Genomic DNA, 17559 nt, shown 5'->3' on the forward strand with positions numbered 1-17559 from the left:
TTCTCTGTGCACTGCGGGAGTGTCCAAGCAAGGGTTAAATTCTTCCCACTGCCCAAGGACTGGATTGAAAATTCTTTGACCACGCCTTCTGGCTCCTTCTAGCTGCAGTTTTTTCAATGAAGGCATGGTTCATGCAAGACGGCTGTTCACACGGTTGTAGATCCACCACAAGGAGCCGGATCATCCAGAAAACTTCACCCCAGGGTGGAGTTGGACACTCCCTCAGTGCACAGAGAACGACCCTTCAGGTAAACAACGGTCATTCTCCTGTGCACTGCTTGGAGTGTCCAAGCAACATGCCCAAGCAAAATGTCACTAGGGCAGGTGCAACAAATGCAGCCCACAATGCTAAAATTTAAGAGTTGGTGGAAAGAACACTCTGCAAGACATGTCTCCCGAAGGCCGCATCCGCAGAGGCTTATTTGTCCAATTCGTAGTGTCTTACAAATAAAGAAGGCGCCGCCCAGGTCACAGTCTTGCAGATCTCCTCAATTGAGGCCTGGGTAGCCAAGGCAGCTGTGGTGGCTGTGCTTCTGGTTGAGTGCGCAGTCAGTCTGGAAGGTACCAGTCTTCCCTGATGTTCATAGGTGAGCGAAATACAAGCTTTGAGCCAGCACCCAAAGGTGGATGAGGAAACCTTGCAGCCCATAGTCGCCAGCTAAAATGACACAAACAAGGTCTCAGAGTGCCAGAAGGATGACGTCCGCTTAATGTATCTCTTCAGCATCCATTGCATGTCGAGGGTGTGCCAATGGCACTCTCTAGGGTGACTAGGCCTCGGGCAAAAATTCTGAAGTATAAGTTCTTGAGCTCTGTGGAAGTATGAATTGACTTTCGGAACAAATGAAGGGTCTAAACAAAGGACAACCCTGTCATTAAGAATGAGACACAAGTCCTCCCTAACTGACAGAGCCGCCAACTCAGACACTCTCCTTGCCGAGGAAGGCTGTTTTAAATGAAAGATGTTGGATGGACGAAGCCCGGAGAGGTTCAAACGGTGATCCAGAAAGAGCCCTGAGCACCACTACAAGCTTCCAGGTAGGGTAGTGATGCACCACCTGCGGACACAAGTTCGACGCCCCTTTAAGGAAGGCATACACGCTGGGATGACGGCTGAGTGGCTGATGGGAATCCACGGACTAAACGGTGGATAGTGCTGTAATATGATGCCGCAAGATGTTCGGAGCCAGTCCTTTATCGAACCCCTCTTGGAGGAAGTCCAAGATTTGTGGAAGGGACGACGTGAGTGGATCAAGCTGATGGAGAGCGCACCATCCGGTAAAGGCATCAGTAGATTCTGGTGGTGGAGGGCCGCCTAGCTGCCTGAATGGTTCGGATGACCTGGCTGGAGAAACTGGCCCTAGTCAGGAGGTCCCTCTCAAGTGCCAGATGATCAGTTGGAGCCACTGCTGCTCCGGGTGACGTATAACCCCCTGGCTGAGAGAGACCAAGTCCTGCAGGATTCTCCAGGGCTGAGCGATGGAGAGGCTGGTCAGGTCAGCGAACCAGGATCTTCGCGACCAGTAAAGTGCCACCAGTAACACCTCTGCTCGCTCCACCAGAATCTTCCTGATGACTCGAGGAATTAACGGCAATGGTGGAAAAGCGTAAAGGAGGCATGTGGGCCAGACGCAGTTGAGAGCGTCCACCCCTTCCGCCTGCGGTGAGCAATATCTGGTGAATTTTCCAGAGTGGTGAAGAGGCCGAACCTAAGAGACAGCTGATGAAACAGGTTTAGGTGAAGACGCCACTCCGACTGGTCCAGACTGGTGGCTCTGCTTAGCCAATCCACTCGGACATCCCTCGGAAGGGCTGGTGACGACCCCTGTCTCGAAATGGTTGCCTGTTCTGAGCTGAGCTCGGTCTGATCCCTGAGAATAGGGGCATTGAAAGGAAGAAGAGGATGAAGATGAATTGGACTGTAGCTCGGCCGCTCGAAAGGACTGCTTTCAAAAGGAGGATCATCTGCAATCCGGTTTGCGGGAGACGGAAGCCATGACCTTCCGCTTGTTCTTGTTTTCAATTAGGACCGAGTCCAGAGCATCCCCGAACAGTTTACCTCCCTTGAAGGGAGCGGAAGCAAACTTCCACTTGTACCTCATGTCCGCATTCCAATGGCAAAGCCATAGGAGCCAGCGGGAGATGATGTTGGAAGCCATGGCCCTAGAAGCGAACTTCGCTGCATTGAGGGATGCATCCGTAGTATATTCAGCTACCGCCAGTATTGTATTAACATCCTGATGGAGCCTAGAATCCCCATGCGGAAGATGGGTGAGCAGCTGGCGAAGCCAGGCAATGGAGGCCCTGCTGAAAAAGGAGGCTGAAGTGGAAGCCTGTATGGCCCACGCCGCGGCCTGGTGGGTGTTGTGACACACCCTCTCTGTTCTCTTGTCCTCCACCTTAAGACCTTCCAACAGATCAGGCAGAAGGACAGAATTAGAGGTGAGGGCAGCCACAGGAGCATCGACCTCTGGAAGCTTCAGGAGATCTTCCATGCTAGGTTCAACAGCGTAAAGCGGCTTGTCCATACCTCAGGGGTCGCCCAGGTTCCTGGCTGTACCCACTGGCGCTGCACTACATCCTTAAATAACTTAGGTGTGGGAACTAATTCCTGAGCCTGAATATTCTCATTGAATAACCCCCCACTGGGGCCAGCAGAATCAGTAGACTCCTGAGTGATGGGAGGAGCCACCTCCAGGTGAGTAATGACCTTTGCCTTGTGCAAAATTGATTTAAATAGAGAGGGCTTGAACAAGCCAGCAAAGGCGAACTTATCAGGAACCAATCCCTTGTCCTCCGACAGCTCTGGTTCTGCAAGGTCCTCCTCCTCTGACACTGATCCAGCACTAACGACGGAGGGGGGAGGTAAGGAAGGCCTGTGGGCCTTGGACTTGCCCTTGTGCGCATGCCCTGACTTAGCATCCCTTTCCTTGAGGCCCTGGGTGATGCCCTGGGAAATTGCAGTAGGGATCACCTCCCACAACTCGGCCGAAAGGGAGGGGCCCTAATCCTCCACTGGGTGGGTCCCTGCCCTAGTGGTGGCTATTGAAGAAGGCCTGCAGGAGGCAGAGGACGGAGGGGGAGGAGAATCGCCGTCCTCAACTACCTCACAATTGAATAGATCAGCACCCCCACCGATAGAAGGCGATCTGGATCCTCCATAGGACTGGTCTGAGGAAAATGCTTGGGGGTCCCCCCGCAGGAGGATAGGGGAGGGCCTGGCTGAGAAGGTCCCTGGCTACCCGGGTACTGTGAGGTGTCCTCACAATGAACTTGTGCAACAGTGATATTCCGCCTTTGCACCTTATCAAATTGCCTTTCTGAGGCCATCTGGCGCCTGGCATCCACCCTATCCTGGCCTGTTGTCTTCTTCATGGAATAAGGGCACCTCCCTATCTCCCTTATGGCCTACTTGGCAACCCTGCCCGCCTTCCTGTTATAAGGCCTGTTCTGCCAGGTGGAGGACCCTTCCTTGGGAGCTTCCACAATGGCATCCTTCTCCATGCTACCCAAACTGCGACAGCCGAAAGTGGAGAAACTGCGATCTGTCAGGGGGTGTGTGTCAGATGGTAGCCCTACTCACCCCCACGATGAGGAAGGAGCAAGCGCATGCCAAATGGACACAGTGCTGCCAGTCCAGGAAGGTAGGTTCACACGCTGGAATCCAGCAGATTCGCAGCAGCTGTGGGAAAGGTGGCCTGTGGAGGATGGCAGCCGCCAAGGCCTCCGAGTGCTAGCTAAAGCACTTGCCCTGAGACCGCTGCAGCATTGAGGAGTTGTTCTGTTGTCTTCCGAAGCTCCACTGGCAATGTGCCCCAAAATGGTACTTTGGGCAGGACCCCCCCCCAAAATGGCCACCGCCGCATCCAAAATGGCCACGCCCAGCCGTAGACATGTGCACGACCCAGGGAATGAAGATGACTACGCCTGGCCCAAATGCGCGCTGCGTGGTCGTTCGGTCTCTCAACGAGCCTCCCTGGAACCGGACAGGCTGCCGAAGCCTCGGACTATCCCGTGGGTGAAGATGAGCCACAGCGGCAAAGCTGCTCAGGAGGCTGAGGAGCTCACTGCTCCGTCTGGAGTGAAGAACTGGCTCCTCACAGGCAAGGCAAAGAAGAGAAACCAAGGATAACTAATCTAACTAGAAATGAGAAGTAAAAATAAAAAAAATCACTCGACTAAGTAGTAAAAAAGAGAAAAAAAATCAGCCAAGGCTGTGAAATACGTCCTGAAGGGCTTGGACTGAATTGAAAAAAACTGCAGCTAGAAGAAGCCAGAAGGCATGGCCAAAGAATTTTCAATCCAGTCCTTGGGCAGTGGGACAGAATTTAACCCTTGCTTGGACACTCCAAGCAGTGCACAGGAGAATAAGTCAAGACAATCCTATCTATTGTAAAAGACCGTTGGCTTACCTGAACAGTTGTTCTCTGTGCGCTGTGGAAGAATTTGAGATGGGATACAGATATTTATCAAGAAAAATCTACTTGTATTGATTTTTAAGGGAATATTTATAGTTGGTTAGTCACAATAAGGAATTAAGTACCTACATACCTATTATGCTATTGTGTAACTTTATGCAAAGTACAGAAAAAGAGTAAGCCAAAGGAATCACGTCAGGCTACAGATATTATCTTGTTTGCTTATCATAGTTTTGGAGACTGAAGCTTTCATGTAACATTATTTTAGAAAGTCAGAAAAAGTATAGTCTAAATTTCTAGCCTTAACTGCATTTTGGTCACATTCAACATTCCTTGATAACAGTATAAGTACAGCATCTAGAAACATCAGTGACGTGCAGTCAGGGGAGGCTGGGGAGGCACAGCCTCACCAATGTCAAACATGAAAAGGAAAAAAAAATGTAAACGGGAAAAGGCGAGTGCTGAGGTTAGGCTAGCTAGCTGCTGCCACACCGTGAATGACTGCCTGTTTAAAAAAGCCTCTAAAAAAGCGCCCTCTACTATGAGGCAGGAGAACTGCTTGCCTCATGTAGTGTGGCTTTTTAGGCGCTCGAGCAGAGTTAAGCGAGGGTTAAAAGCCTAAAAAATCCCGAGGTAGTTGAGGCACGCAGTTCTCTGCGTCATAGTAGAGGGCGCATTTTTTAGAGGCTTCAACTCTGTCATTCTGTTTAAAGCTTCAGCGTCGCACTCACTCTTCCTCCTCTTTCTCCGTTTCTGATGCCCCCACCCCATGCTCCCTCTTTTCCTTCAAATTTCCTTTTTTTCTTTAATAAATGCAATGCTCAGGCATTCTCTCCTCTCCTGCGACACCCCACTGACTAAAGCACTTTCTTTCGCCCGCCTGAGCTCGCGGCAGGCGGGCTGCCGCGAGCTCAGGCGGGCGAAAGAAAGCGCTTTAGTCAGTGGGGTGCCGGGGGAGAGGACTGCCTCACCAGCCATAAACCTCAACGCACGTCACTGGGAAAGATATATCTTATTTGCTGAAATGGCCTATTAACACACATTGTCAGTCAATATTTCATTTGGTCTTTTGTTGTCAGAGAGATCAGAAACAGGATTTTTTTTAGCAATTTAAAGCAAACTCTTCGGAGCTATTTCATAATGGAATGTTTCAGGCTTCTTTTTCTTTCCCTATTTCACTTTTAATGCAATCAAGTATGTCTCTGTGTATTTCTTCTTTTGTTAATCAGATTTAGTAAAATGTTATGTAACAAATATTATATATTCCCTATTCTGTTATCTTATTATAGGGGCAATAGGAGAACAGGAAAGTGAGCTATGCGAGAAGTATACATGCAATGAATGCATAACAACAATATGTATGTTAGTGTGTCATTCAATAGGAGATGGTAAATACGGATATGTTGTTCCAACATTTCCTTGATTACCACAAGCATTTCATTCTTGGAGGTAGACAAGAGGTAGGTATCTAATGAAGTTTTACAGCAATTGAAACAAATAGTTTCCTGCCCTAAATTTCATTTGGTCTTGAACATTCACTTCATCAATAATATTTAATGACCTGTGTAGGTTTGTGATAATATCCATGGAGTTTTTTTCACAATTAATAAAAAGCATATATATTGAGCTTTTTACAATGAATAAAAACTATAATCAACTTCCACAATTCAGTTTGTTTTCTACAAGACTAATAATTTTCATTAAAAAAGCTATCAGGAAAAAAAAAGAAATTTCCTTAATGGTTAACAGATTTTGAACTGTACACTAATCCTGAAAGAACAATTCAGAAAGGAGAGAGAGAAACTACTAGTATATACCAAGAAAGTATTTTAAGTAACTTTTCCCACACTGTTTTTTAAGTGAAAGGTTGATTCTTCTTAAAATGAAACTTATAAGGCTATTTACAGCATATGCTATGAAATTAATTAGTATATTTACTATACCCAACCAGCTGCTAGAAACACTTACCTGATTGTGTGGTATTAAAGGCCTATAAGTAATATTTCCAGACTTCTTCATTACAAATATCCCACTCTGCTCATCGCTCATATGAGGCAGCGTAGACTGCTGATGTTGCTGAAGATATGCTAACATAGAAGACTTGTTTTGTCCAGGTACTGTGATTCCTTGCCCACATTCTTTGTAATGTGAAAGAGGTTTTGTATTCCCATAATCTAACACAGAGTTTTGATTAGATGCAGAATTCTGATTTATGTTGCTTGGCTGATGGCTTAGCATATTTCCACCATGATAATTACCTCCTGTTCTAGGAGAACTCTTGTTTGGCATATTGGGTATCAGGAGTTTTTGGTTACTGAAGTCTTGCTGGTAAACAGAAGGACTAGTTGGATTTTCCATAGTGTATGAGACAGCCAATGGACTGTGAGAAGGTCCAGATTGTTGCCAACTAGAAATTTGATTGGATGGGTGGACCTGCTGTTGGTTCTGCAACAATTGATCTCTCTTTTGCTTAGCAGCTATTTGCTGTAGCTGTTTAGCAGATGACATCTCTTTGGCACTCCCTGTAGTTTGTCCAGATAACAATGTATTAGATAGAGGCCTCTGAACATTTTGAGCCTGGCTTGATGGTTGCATTATTGACTGGTTGGGATTTTCAGGCATGGACTGATTTGAAGGCTGAAACATTGTTTGAGAATTACTAACTGCTGGAGAAGCAGCAGTAACAGGGATAGAAGATGTACCAATAAACGTGCCAGTAGAGGTAGTTCTGACTTGTGGAGACCCCATTTGTTCCTGTTCAAAGTCTGCCGGGGAAAATTCAGTCTTTATAATGATATCTTGTGGTAAAGGAGTTTGTGCAGTTGAATTTGAAGGATCAGCATCTTTCTTTTCCTCAAAGTCTTCAGTAAATAGGTCTTTCATATCCTCATCGGGCATTGATCTGTTTAGTTCATTCATTAGCTCCTCCCACTCTTGGTCATTAAGGTTAAGATCAGACATCAAATTGTTTTGCGATATCGAACTTCCTGGTCCCGTAATCATACAAGGAAGATCATCTGGTTCTTGTTTGAGTTCTTTGTTAATAACCATAGCAAATGAGTCATCAGCATCACTGCTTCCATTCAACTGAAGGCTAGAATCTGGCAGGTCCTTTTTGCTCATTCCATCTAGGCTCATGGAATGTTTTCCATTAAGCTGTAAATTTTCTCCACTGGAAGGTTTGCTGTCAGGCTGATGTAGAGGGGATACAGGAGGTATTCCATTGGAGGAGCCACTCAACCCACCAAGACCATCATCATGACACAATTTCTTGGGCATGGGAAATATGTCCCCAAAGCCGTTTGACTGGTCGCCATTTTGAGGTGAAACAGAATTATCAAGTTTCCTTTTTACAGTTTCATGAAGCTGCTGAAAGAAAAATAAAAAAGTTCAGTTAATTTATTGCTTCAGCAATCTAAATAACCTAGTTTTTTAGGCTAGCAATCTTCACAGAAATATAATGGATTAACACTTCTTTCAAGCAACTATTTTTTTAACTTAGAAAACTATGCACATTCTGCAGTAAGAGAAATAAAGGATGTTTGCACATATAAAAATATTTTTTTTTCAAAATAAATTATTATTTTGGCAATATTGACTAACTCTTTCACTAGACTTCACTTCCAGGGCTACTACTAAATTTCCTTGTAGCCTAGGTACTCAAGGAAAAATCCGAGGTCATCCAAATTATAGTAATGCTGAAATGGCTTTGAACTGATCAGATGTGGAATGGGAGATAACTGAAAACATCATATAAAAGTGATAAATAAATATTGATAAATAGTTTAAAAACATATAAGCAAATTTTTGTACTCTTTAAGACTTTATGTTAAATGTGGTATATGATTGCACATGACTCTTCTACAATATATTTTTGTGATAAATGAGTAAACAATTGCACTCACAATATGCTCTTAAGATTCAATTATTCTAAGATTCTTACTCAGGCTTTAAGGACAGAAAAGACTACTTCCACTATCATCTACTTTCTGGGGGTAAGGTAATCCAAACTAAGAGGCAAATTTCAACAAATTGATTTGTAAAGATTATAATAAAAAGCAAACTTTCTTCAGAATTCTTTAAAAACATTTTTTTTTTTACAGTTAGCAGTGGAGTTGCTTTTCTAGAAATAACAAACATCTAGGCACAAACAGCATCTCTCTCATAAGTCAAGACTTAATTCAAAACCTCTACTTTTTAGTAAAATTCTACCTTCTCATTTGATACCAGATATAAATTTTATAGTTGTTCATTTGAGATGTTCCTAAATCTGGCATGGGCAATTTAATAAATAACTGTACTGGAAATGAAACATGAAACTACTATAAGTGAAAGTCATGTCGGTCCTGATGTCAGCAAGAAACTTTAAGGGTTACCATCATATATATTTTTAATCAAAGAAGCCATCTTTATATTCCTTCCATTTACATTTAACAGTCTTGATCTTTAGTCCCTTCAAATAATGTTCTAGTACTTGATTTCCTTTTTTTATCCCTTATTATAACATTTTTCAAAGCCTTAAACAAGCCTCTTTTGTAAATCCAATACAGGAAAATTATCCAAGACACTCTCTTGGTTTGTATACCTCTTTTAATTATTAAGACATCAGCCAGTTTCTTTTGAATGTTCTGTATGTAACATATTTTTCATATCATTGTTGCTGCCTGTCATTTTAAAAACCGCTTTTAAGTAGCTCTCAATCTTATTAGTTAAAACTTGTTCTTCTTCCATGATGTCTTTTAAACATAGTCTTATCTATAGAGGTAGGCATTCTTTAAAAGATACTTTTAGGTTCATTATTCAAAAATATGTCAAATGTTAAAATATATTGATTAAAGTTGAATTTAAGTTTTTTTTTAAATTGTAATCTTTAGTTCCCTCTAGTGTCCAATTTTTAAAATCTCATATCATTTTTAAGAATTCAAAAGAAAAGCATTTTCCTACAGGAAATATTCTCACTGTGTAATTATTTCCAATTTCACATTTATCTGGACCCAAGTCTTTCGCTGTTTATTCCAAATTTATGATTGTCTTTAAACTTGCATTTAAAACATTTTTTCCTAACAACTGAAGGAAACTCAAGCTGTGCTATAAAACTCATCTAGTGCTATAAAACATATTGATTCAACGCAACTTCTAAAAGTGATCTTAAAAGAGGTATGCAAACCTATTGTCTTTTTAAAGGTACTTTGAAGGTACTTGCGCATTTGAGCAAGATGATTGCATCCTCATCACCCAGAGCATTAAACCTATTGCAGATTTTTGTCCTGCAGTCTCCTTATGAGAAACAATTGTCTGGAGCACTTGTGGGCAATTCAGGGAGAATTATGAAGAGTCAGTCTACTTGCCAGCTCTTCATTCCTCCGTGGTCATTGGCTTTTAGAAGAGCAGTCTTCTGACATTTCTTCCCAAAGTCCAAAATTCCCATTTTTATCTTTTTGGAGAGCTCATTGACTCCAAACATGATGGAGGTTTTTCAGACTCATTATTTGTATATGACTAATCCAACTGAATGTACATTTTTGTGCTCCATCACTTGAGGTTTTCAAGAAGAGGTTGGGCAGCCATTTGTTCAGAATGGTACGGTCTCCTGCCTAAGCAGGGGATTAGACTAGCAGACCTATTATGTTTTTAATATACCAGTCACACATTTTTGTATTCAATCCACATTTTTTTCATCACCCATTCATTCTTGATCTTATCTGTTTCATCATACATACTTCTGAGATAATCTACCCCCATAGATTCAACTCACTTTTATGTTTTACTCGCTGTACCCAACTCTCATTTCTATGTACCAAAGTGGGCAGAAATATACACTTCTTTCATCAAACATTCTTCTAAAGTTTCTGGGACCATTTCCAAGTCATCTGTGTGACTGGTGTTATTACAAAATGGGTCGTACTTTAAAAGAACTGGTAATAATCTGAGACTCAATCAGAATGGGATGCTAGATCTTGAGCTTCATTGAAGATAAAAACCATGAAATAATAACTTCAAGTACTTGTAAATTATTTCAGGAAGTTAAACAGCTGCTGTAACAGGCCTATTGAACTATTCAATAAAAGATCAGGGAAAGTATTATTGGGCAAGGTTTATGACACCTATTGTTTATGTTGAGGAAAGAAAATAAACAGGATGAGTCTGAACTCTTAATAAATAAATATTAAGTTTATTTTACATTAACCTTATTATAAAATTATATTTCCACAAATATAATTTTAAAAATATAACAGTGGCCTGGTTAAGGTCATTTCCATGACTAGAATACTGCAATTCAGGGATATGATTTTCTCAAAAGGTAAGTTTAAAGGTAGAATTTGTAATGTATATTAAACAAAAGCGTATCTGCATAATAAATTCAAATGAATGGAATCAATAGTATTATAGAACAGGAGTCCCCAACCCCCAGTCCGTGGACTGGCACAGATCCACGACATGTCAGCACCTTGGTCACGCAAACAAACAAAGCCCCAAGCCTGTGATTCAAGTAGCAAATAAAACCACACACTCCCCAGTCCGGGAAAAACCTTTCTTCATAGAACCAGACCTTGGTGCCAAAAGGTTGAGGGCCACTATTGTAGACTATATATTTGAATTAAAATAAGTGGGAAAAAAGAGTAAAGCCAAAACTGTTTTAGTTTACTATAAAGGTAGTTCTTGAAATCAGATTGTAATGGAGCCTGCCCATTACGGTCACATGTCCAAGTAGTCATTAGGTGAAACACATTGCCTAACAACACCCCATTCCTGCTCTCCCCAGTGAAATGTAAAATGAATTTATGGGTCCTTAAGGGGAGTGTGCGATGCCTACTGGATGGGGGAGGCTACTGAAGGCCTAGTACAGGCCCAGGCCCACCTGCCCTAGCTCCCCTCAATGCCTCCCCCCATCCTTGAGACACCCCGTGTTCTACTTCCCACTTTTGGGACCTTTTTCCACTCCCATTGGGTCCTTCCATGGCTTAGGCTTGATTCTCAGCCCATAAGGCAGAACACTCTCTCACAAGTTACCTTTTAAAGAGCTCTAAGGCTTTCTAAAGTGCTAGGATGACTTATTCTTTGTACATTCACCTTTTTGTCCTGCTCAAAATGGGGTTGGTGTTCTGGTCACCACCGCACAGCCCAGGGACTCGTGACTTGCCCTCTTCTCATAACATGAGACCTGGAGCGTTTCAGAAGGTAAATGTGGGGTGTAATTGGCATGTGGGGAGAAGGCCCAAATGCTGCAAGCTTCTGGTGAGGTGGGATGGGAGGAGACAGGAGTGTGCTGCAGCAACCCTATGGTGGGTCATAAGGGCAAACAACTGCAGGCCTGCTGCAGCCATTACAATTTTGAAATGGGGTCATAAGTAGCTTGTTGAGAGGTCAGTCATAATTTTGAATGATAAATAACCTGTACTATTATTTGCCCAGCCAAAGAAAAAAAAATAGGATATATTTCCAGCATGAAAATGCAGTTCTTCGGTAAATGATAAAAGCCAAAGTTTATTCTGACATCTGTTGAGAGACAACTTTGCCAAGCACAGAGCTTCTAGGAAATGCCTAACAAACACAAATCAGCTGCTCTTTTTATTAACCAATATGGAGGATGTAGTTGAGAAAATTAAAGCACAGGAACAAAAATGGGAAGAAATAATTGTGCAATGTTAAATATCAAGATTTTCAAGACAGCTAACTTTATGTGTCACTGAATGTATTTCCTGAATTTCAAGAATTGGATTTAAATAGAATGGTGATAAGGAGGATTCTTCAGCAAAACAAGCTACTGACTAAGGGAAAGCATGGAGCATATCACTTCTGCAATTCATTCTAACTATTTTGTCACCAATGATCATAGGAGGCATTTTCTTTTGTGTAATGAAGACAGAACAGTATCAGTGTTGTTTTTGCTCTCCCCTCATGTTGTATTCCTCTAAAGTCTAAAGATGCTAGAGAATTACTGGAAGCCTGACACTCAGACCAATTGGCCATCAACAAGCACATAGAGGTATGTAACATCTACACATCACTGAAAAGAGGTGAAGTCTAAAAGGAAACAAAAAGCCGAAAAGGAAACAAAAAGATCAAAATACCTCCTCAACCAGCGATCAACATACAGATGAGCAAAGATTAATACTAAGATTAACATGAGACCAACAATCAAGAAGCAAGCAATACCCCAAACAAGGAACTACCAAGCAAGCTAACAGTAAACAATAGCCCAATCAAGGAACATTAGTAAGCCACTAATCATGACTCCTGGTCAAGAAGACACATGGTTTGGATGTCGATGGAGTTAATTTTGGAAGTGAAGGAGATATACACGTGAAACTAAAAAAACCAGAATATTGTGCAAAAGTTCATTTATTTCAGTAATGCAACTTAAAAGGTGAAACTAATATATGAGATAAGACTCATTACATGCAAAGCAAGATAGTTCAAGCTGTGATTTGTCATAATTGTGATGATTATGGCGTACAGCTCATGAAAACCCCAAATCCACAATCTCAGAAAATTAGATTACATACAATCAACAAAACAAGGATTGTACATAGAACAATATCGACTTCTGAAAAGTATAAGCATGCATATGTACTCAGTACTTGGTTTGGGCCCCTTTTGCAGCAATTACTGCCTCAATGCGGCGTGGCATGGAAGCTATCAGCCTGTGGCACTGCTGAGGTGTTATGGAAGACCAGGATGCTTCAATAGCGGCCTTCAGCTCTTCTGCATTGTTCGGTCTCATGTTTCTCATCTTTCTCTTGGCAATGTCCCATAGATTCTCTATGGGGTTCAGGTCAGGTGAGTTTGCTGGCCAATCAAGCACAGTAATCCCACAGTCATTAAACCAGGTTTTGGTGCTTTTGGCAGTGTGGGCAGGTGCCAAGTCCTGCTGGAAAATGAAGTCAGCATCCCCATAAAGCTCGTCTGCGGAAGGAAGCATAAAGTGCTCCAAAATCTCCTGGTAGACAGCTGCGTTGACCCTGGACTTAATGAAGCACAGTGGACCAACACCAGCAGATGACATGGCTCCCCAAATAAACACAGACTGTGGAAACTTCACACTGGACTTCAAGCATCTTGCAGTGTGTGCCTCTCCATTCTTCCTCCATACTCTGGGTCCTTGGTTTTCAAATGAGATGCAAAAGTTGCTCTCATCAGAAAAGAGGACTTTCGACCACTGAGCAACAGACAGAACGTTGTTCCTTACCTGAATGTTTCTTTTATGTAGATTGGTGGGAGCGGCTACAGCTGGATTTAGTCACAGCCTGATTGGTCCAAAGACTGAGAGAAATTTCTTAAAAGTATCCTTCCTTCCCTATTGGCTCCCAGTTTCCTCGAGGTTGAATGGAAAAAGCTGCAAAAACACAATACAGGAAAACAACAACAGACCACCCGACTGCCCCTCACCTGCTCTAACAGCTACCTAGGGCTGGATGTAGCCCCTTCCGCCAATCTACATAAAAGAAATGTTTAGGTAAGGACCAATGTTCTTTTTCCTGTAGATATGGTGGGAGGGGCTACATCTGGGACGTACCCAAGCTAGGTCCCAGGGCGGGATGTTGATTCCGGGGGGGGGGGGTCATCACTTTTTGAAGGACCCGACGTCCAAAGGACGCGTCCGCCGAAGCGAAATGGTCCAGCTGATAGTGTCGGATAAACGGCGTTGGTGACACCCAGATGGCTACCCTACAGATATCCTCCAGAAGAGCTCTAGTGGCCCACGCGGCTGTGGTAGCGGCACTCCGCGTAGAGTGGGCCATAATCCCTAGTGGAGGAGTTTGGCCTAAGACTTCATAAGTTGCCGTGATGGCTTGTCGCAACCATCTGCCTATCATGGCAGAAGAGACCCTAGCTCCCAGAGTGCTAGGCTGAAAGGAAAGGAAAAGGGCCTCTGACCGCCGGAAGGGGTATGTACGCCTGAGATAAATGTGCAAAGCGCGGTGGACATCTAGTCGGTACCAAAGGTGTTCCCTCTCGTGAGAAGGAGAGGGACAGAAGTTAGGGAGTAACTAACAGATCCTCCAATCTGTGAAAAAAGGGAATTGACCTTCGGGAGGAAGGTTGGATCCAGCCTAAGGACGACCCTATCTTGGTGGAATTGACAGAGGTCATCCTTGGATGACAGTGCCTCTAACTCACAGATTCGCCGAGCTGAAGTAACGGCGACGAGAAAGGTCACCTCTAGGGTAAAAAATCTGAGGTGTACTGCTCTTAACGGTTCGAATGGCAGCCCTGTGAGAGCCCTAAGGACTAGGGAAAGGTCCCACATTGGAAACCGATGCACTGGAGGAGGGCACAGGTTTGCTGCCCCTTTAAGGAACCATTTGACTAAAGGAACTTGGGACAGGGAGAAACGGCTGTCCCCCACTGGCGTTGGTAGGGGATGAATGTCCATTGGAGTGTCTGAGAATGAAGACAGGCCTAGGGAACTATCCCTATGCATGACACCATCTTGCCCAGCAAGCGGGCCAAGGTCAGGATGGAAACTGACCGACTTGCATGGACATGAAATGCTAAGGCTTGAAGATTTGTGAGACATTCTGAGGAAAGTCGAACAAGTCCCGCTACAGAGTCTATTACTGTACCCAGATGAAGGATTCTCGTCATGGGTGAGAGATGGCTCTTGGGAAAGTTGACAGAGAACCCCAGGGACTGTAACGTCTGAATGGTCAGGTTCAGGGTGTGGCGCCGATAACAAGCCGCGGTGCTGCCTTTGAAGTCGTGGTTGCTATTCAAGCTGCGGCATGCTTTCCCCGAGTCGCGGTGGTGTTTCCAAGGCTTGGTGCACTTCCCAAAGGCGCGGCAAGTCTTTTGAAGACGAGGCAAGCCTTGAAGGAACGGTATGCTCAAAGGCTAAATTCAGGAGGGCGAAGCGGCAAGGCTGTAGCAGAGATGTGCCATGCAGAAGCCCTTGATTGCTTCGGCTGCAAATTAGGAGCGTCACCCCTGTGCACCCAGGGTCTGGGCAGAGCTCCCCCAGGCCCAGAGGTAGGAGAGCAGGTAATACTACTTCCTTCTGAGACAAAGCAGTCTCTATGGCCAGCAGCTCGAAATTTATGAATTTAGAATATCCAATTAATCAAATTAATAATAGAAAGCACAAATATCAAATACCTCGATGGAACCAAAGCTAGTGCTTGGAACAAAGACTGAGAGGAAACTGGGAGCCAATAGGGAAGGAAGGATACTTTAAGAAATTTCCCTCAGTCTTTGGACCAATCAGGCTGTGACTAAACCCAGCTGTAGCCCCTCCCGCCATATCTACAGGAAAACAGGTCTGTTTTTCTTTAGCTCAGGTAACATGCTTCTGATGTAGTTTGTTGTTCAGGAGCGGCTTGACAAGAGGAATACGACATTTGAAGCCCATTTCCGGGATCCATCTGTGGGTGGTGGCTCTTGATGCATTGACTCCAGCCTCAGTCCACTCCTTGTGAAAGTCCCCAACACTTTTGAATGGCCTTTTCCTGACAATCCTCTCCAGGCTACGGTCATCCCTGCTGCTTGTGCACCTTTTTCTTCCACACTTTTCCCTTCCACATAACTTTCTATTAATGTGCTTTGATACAGCACTTTGGGAACATCCAACTTCTTTTGCAATTACCTTTTGAGACTTTCCTCCTTATGGAGGGTGTCAATGATGGTTTTCTGCACGACTGTCAGGTCAGCAGTCTTTCCCATGATTGTGATTCCTACTGAATCAGACTGAGAGACCATTTAAAGGCTTAGGAACCCTTTGCAGGTGTTATGGCTTAATTAGCTGTTTAGAGTGGGACACTTTGAGCCTAGAATATTGCACCTTTTCACAATATTCTAATTTTCTGAGATTGTGGATTTGGGGTTTTCATGAGCTGTAAGCCATAATCATCACAATTATGACAAATCACGGCTTGAACTATCTTGCTTTACATGTAATGAATCTATCTCATATATTAGTTTCACCTTTTAAGTTGCATTACTGAAATAAATGAACTTTTGCACGATATTCTAATTTTTTTAGTTTCACCTGTAGAACCCAATCTATGGGCTGATCACAATCCCATGAGAATTATCTGGAAAACACAAAAGGGCAGTAGCCGTTGGACATTCAATAGAACAATTCTAAAAGACCAGGAATATATTAAAAGAATCAACCAAGAGTTGAGATTTTTCTTTAAAGAAAACTGGCCAGGTGATATACATCCATACAAAACTTATGGGACATAACTAAGGCATTTATAAGAGGGATCGTGATATCGGCTACAGCTAGGTAGAAAAAAATTGAGAACCAAAAAACAATAGAGTTGAAAAAAAGATACAGAACTCTAGAGAGAAAACTTCAAAAGAAACCACAAAATAGAAGTATAAAAGAAAGTATGGAACTGATCAAACATGAATTGGCCATGTTTGAAAAAACCAAACTGGCACAGTTGAAAAAAGTGAGTTTTTTTTTAGAATGAGAATAAGCCGGGGCAGTGGCTAATCTATAGGTTGAAGGAGCAGAAGCAAGAGAATTGGATTAACAAATTGCAAGATGAAAAAGGCGAGATTTGCTATCAATCAAAGAAAAAGAAAAGACTCACTCAGAAGTTCTATTTACAGCTATACAGAGAAAACCAAGACTATTCAAAGGAAGGAATACTACACTATTTGGAAAAGTCAGATTTGCCAAAGATATCTGAAGAAGAAAAATATATGCTCAATGAGGAAATAAAATCATCAGAGATAACTGAGGCTATTCAGAAACAAAAGAACAATAAAGCAGCGGGGCCGGATGGACTCCCAGCGGAAATATATAAAGAATTCCAGGAGTTGCTTTTACCAATGCTGATGGAGGTTTATAAGCTGTGTTGAAAGAGGCGAAGACCCCGCTATCATGGACGGAGGCTTTATTACCCAAGGAAGATTCAGATCAGATGTCTATACAAAACTACGGACCAATTTCATTGTTAAACTCAGATTATAAAAAATTTCTCCTGATAATTGCAGAACGGTTGAAAAAATTCCTCACCATGTTCATCCATCCAGATCAAAATTGATTCCTTTCCAGAAGACAGATTAAAAATAATATGAGAACTATGCTGGATATTCTAGAATATTATGAACTACAAAATGAAAAACAGGTTGCACTGCTTTTTCTTGATGCCCAAAAGGCATTCGACAATGTGAATTGGGAATTTTT

The 17559-nt window shown here is 43.0% G+C and overlaps 1 protein-coding gene across 2 annotated transcripts in view; it reads right to left on the bottom strand.

Moving 5' to 3' along the window:
• The window catches only part of MAML1 (mastermind like transcriptional coactivator 1), a 39670-nt gene that overhangs the window by 8568 nt on the left and 13543 nt on the right, over positions 1-17559 (bottom strand). The window contains exon 2 of one of the 2 annotated variants that reach the window (XM_087709476.1): positions 6387-7784. In XM_087709476.1, the coding sequence (XP_087565602.1) occupies positions 6387-7784 (1398 nt within the window). Of the gene's footprint in view, positions 1-6386; positions 7788-17559 lie in introns of both variants that reach the window. The other variant, XM_014053209.2, reaches the window with a different exon arrangement.

The sequence above is a fragment of the Thamnophis sirtalis genome, unplaced genomic scaffold (assembly GCF_051295495.1).
Source record: "Thamnophis sirtalis isolate CommonGarterSnake01/CBP01778 unplaced genomic scaffold, rThaSir2_p1.2 scaffold_3, whole genome shotgun sequence".
Classification (NCBI taxonomy): domain Eukaryota; kingdom Metazoa; phylum Chordata; class Lepidosauria; order Squamata; family Natricidae; genus Thamnophis; species Thamnophis sirtalis.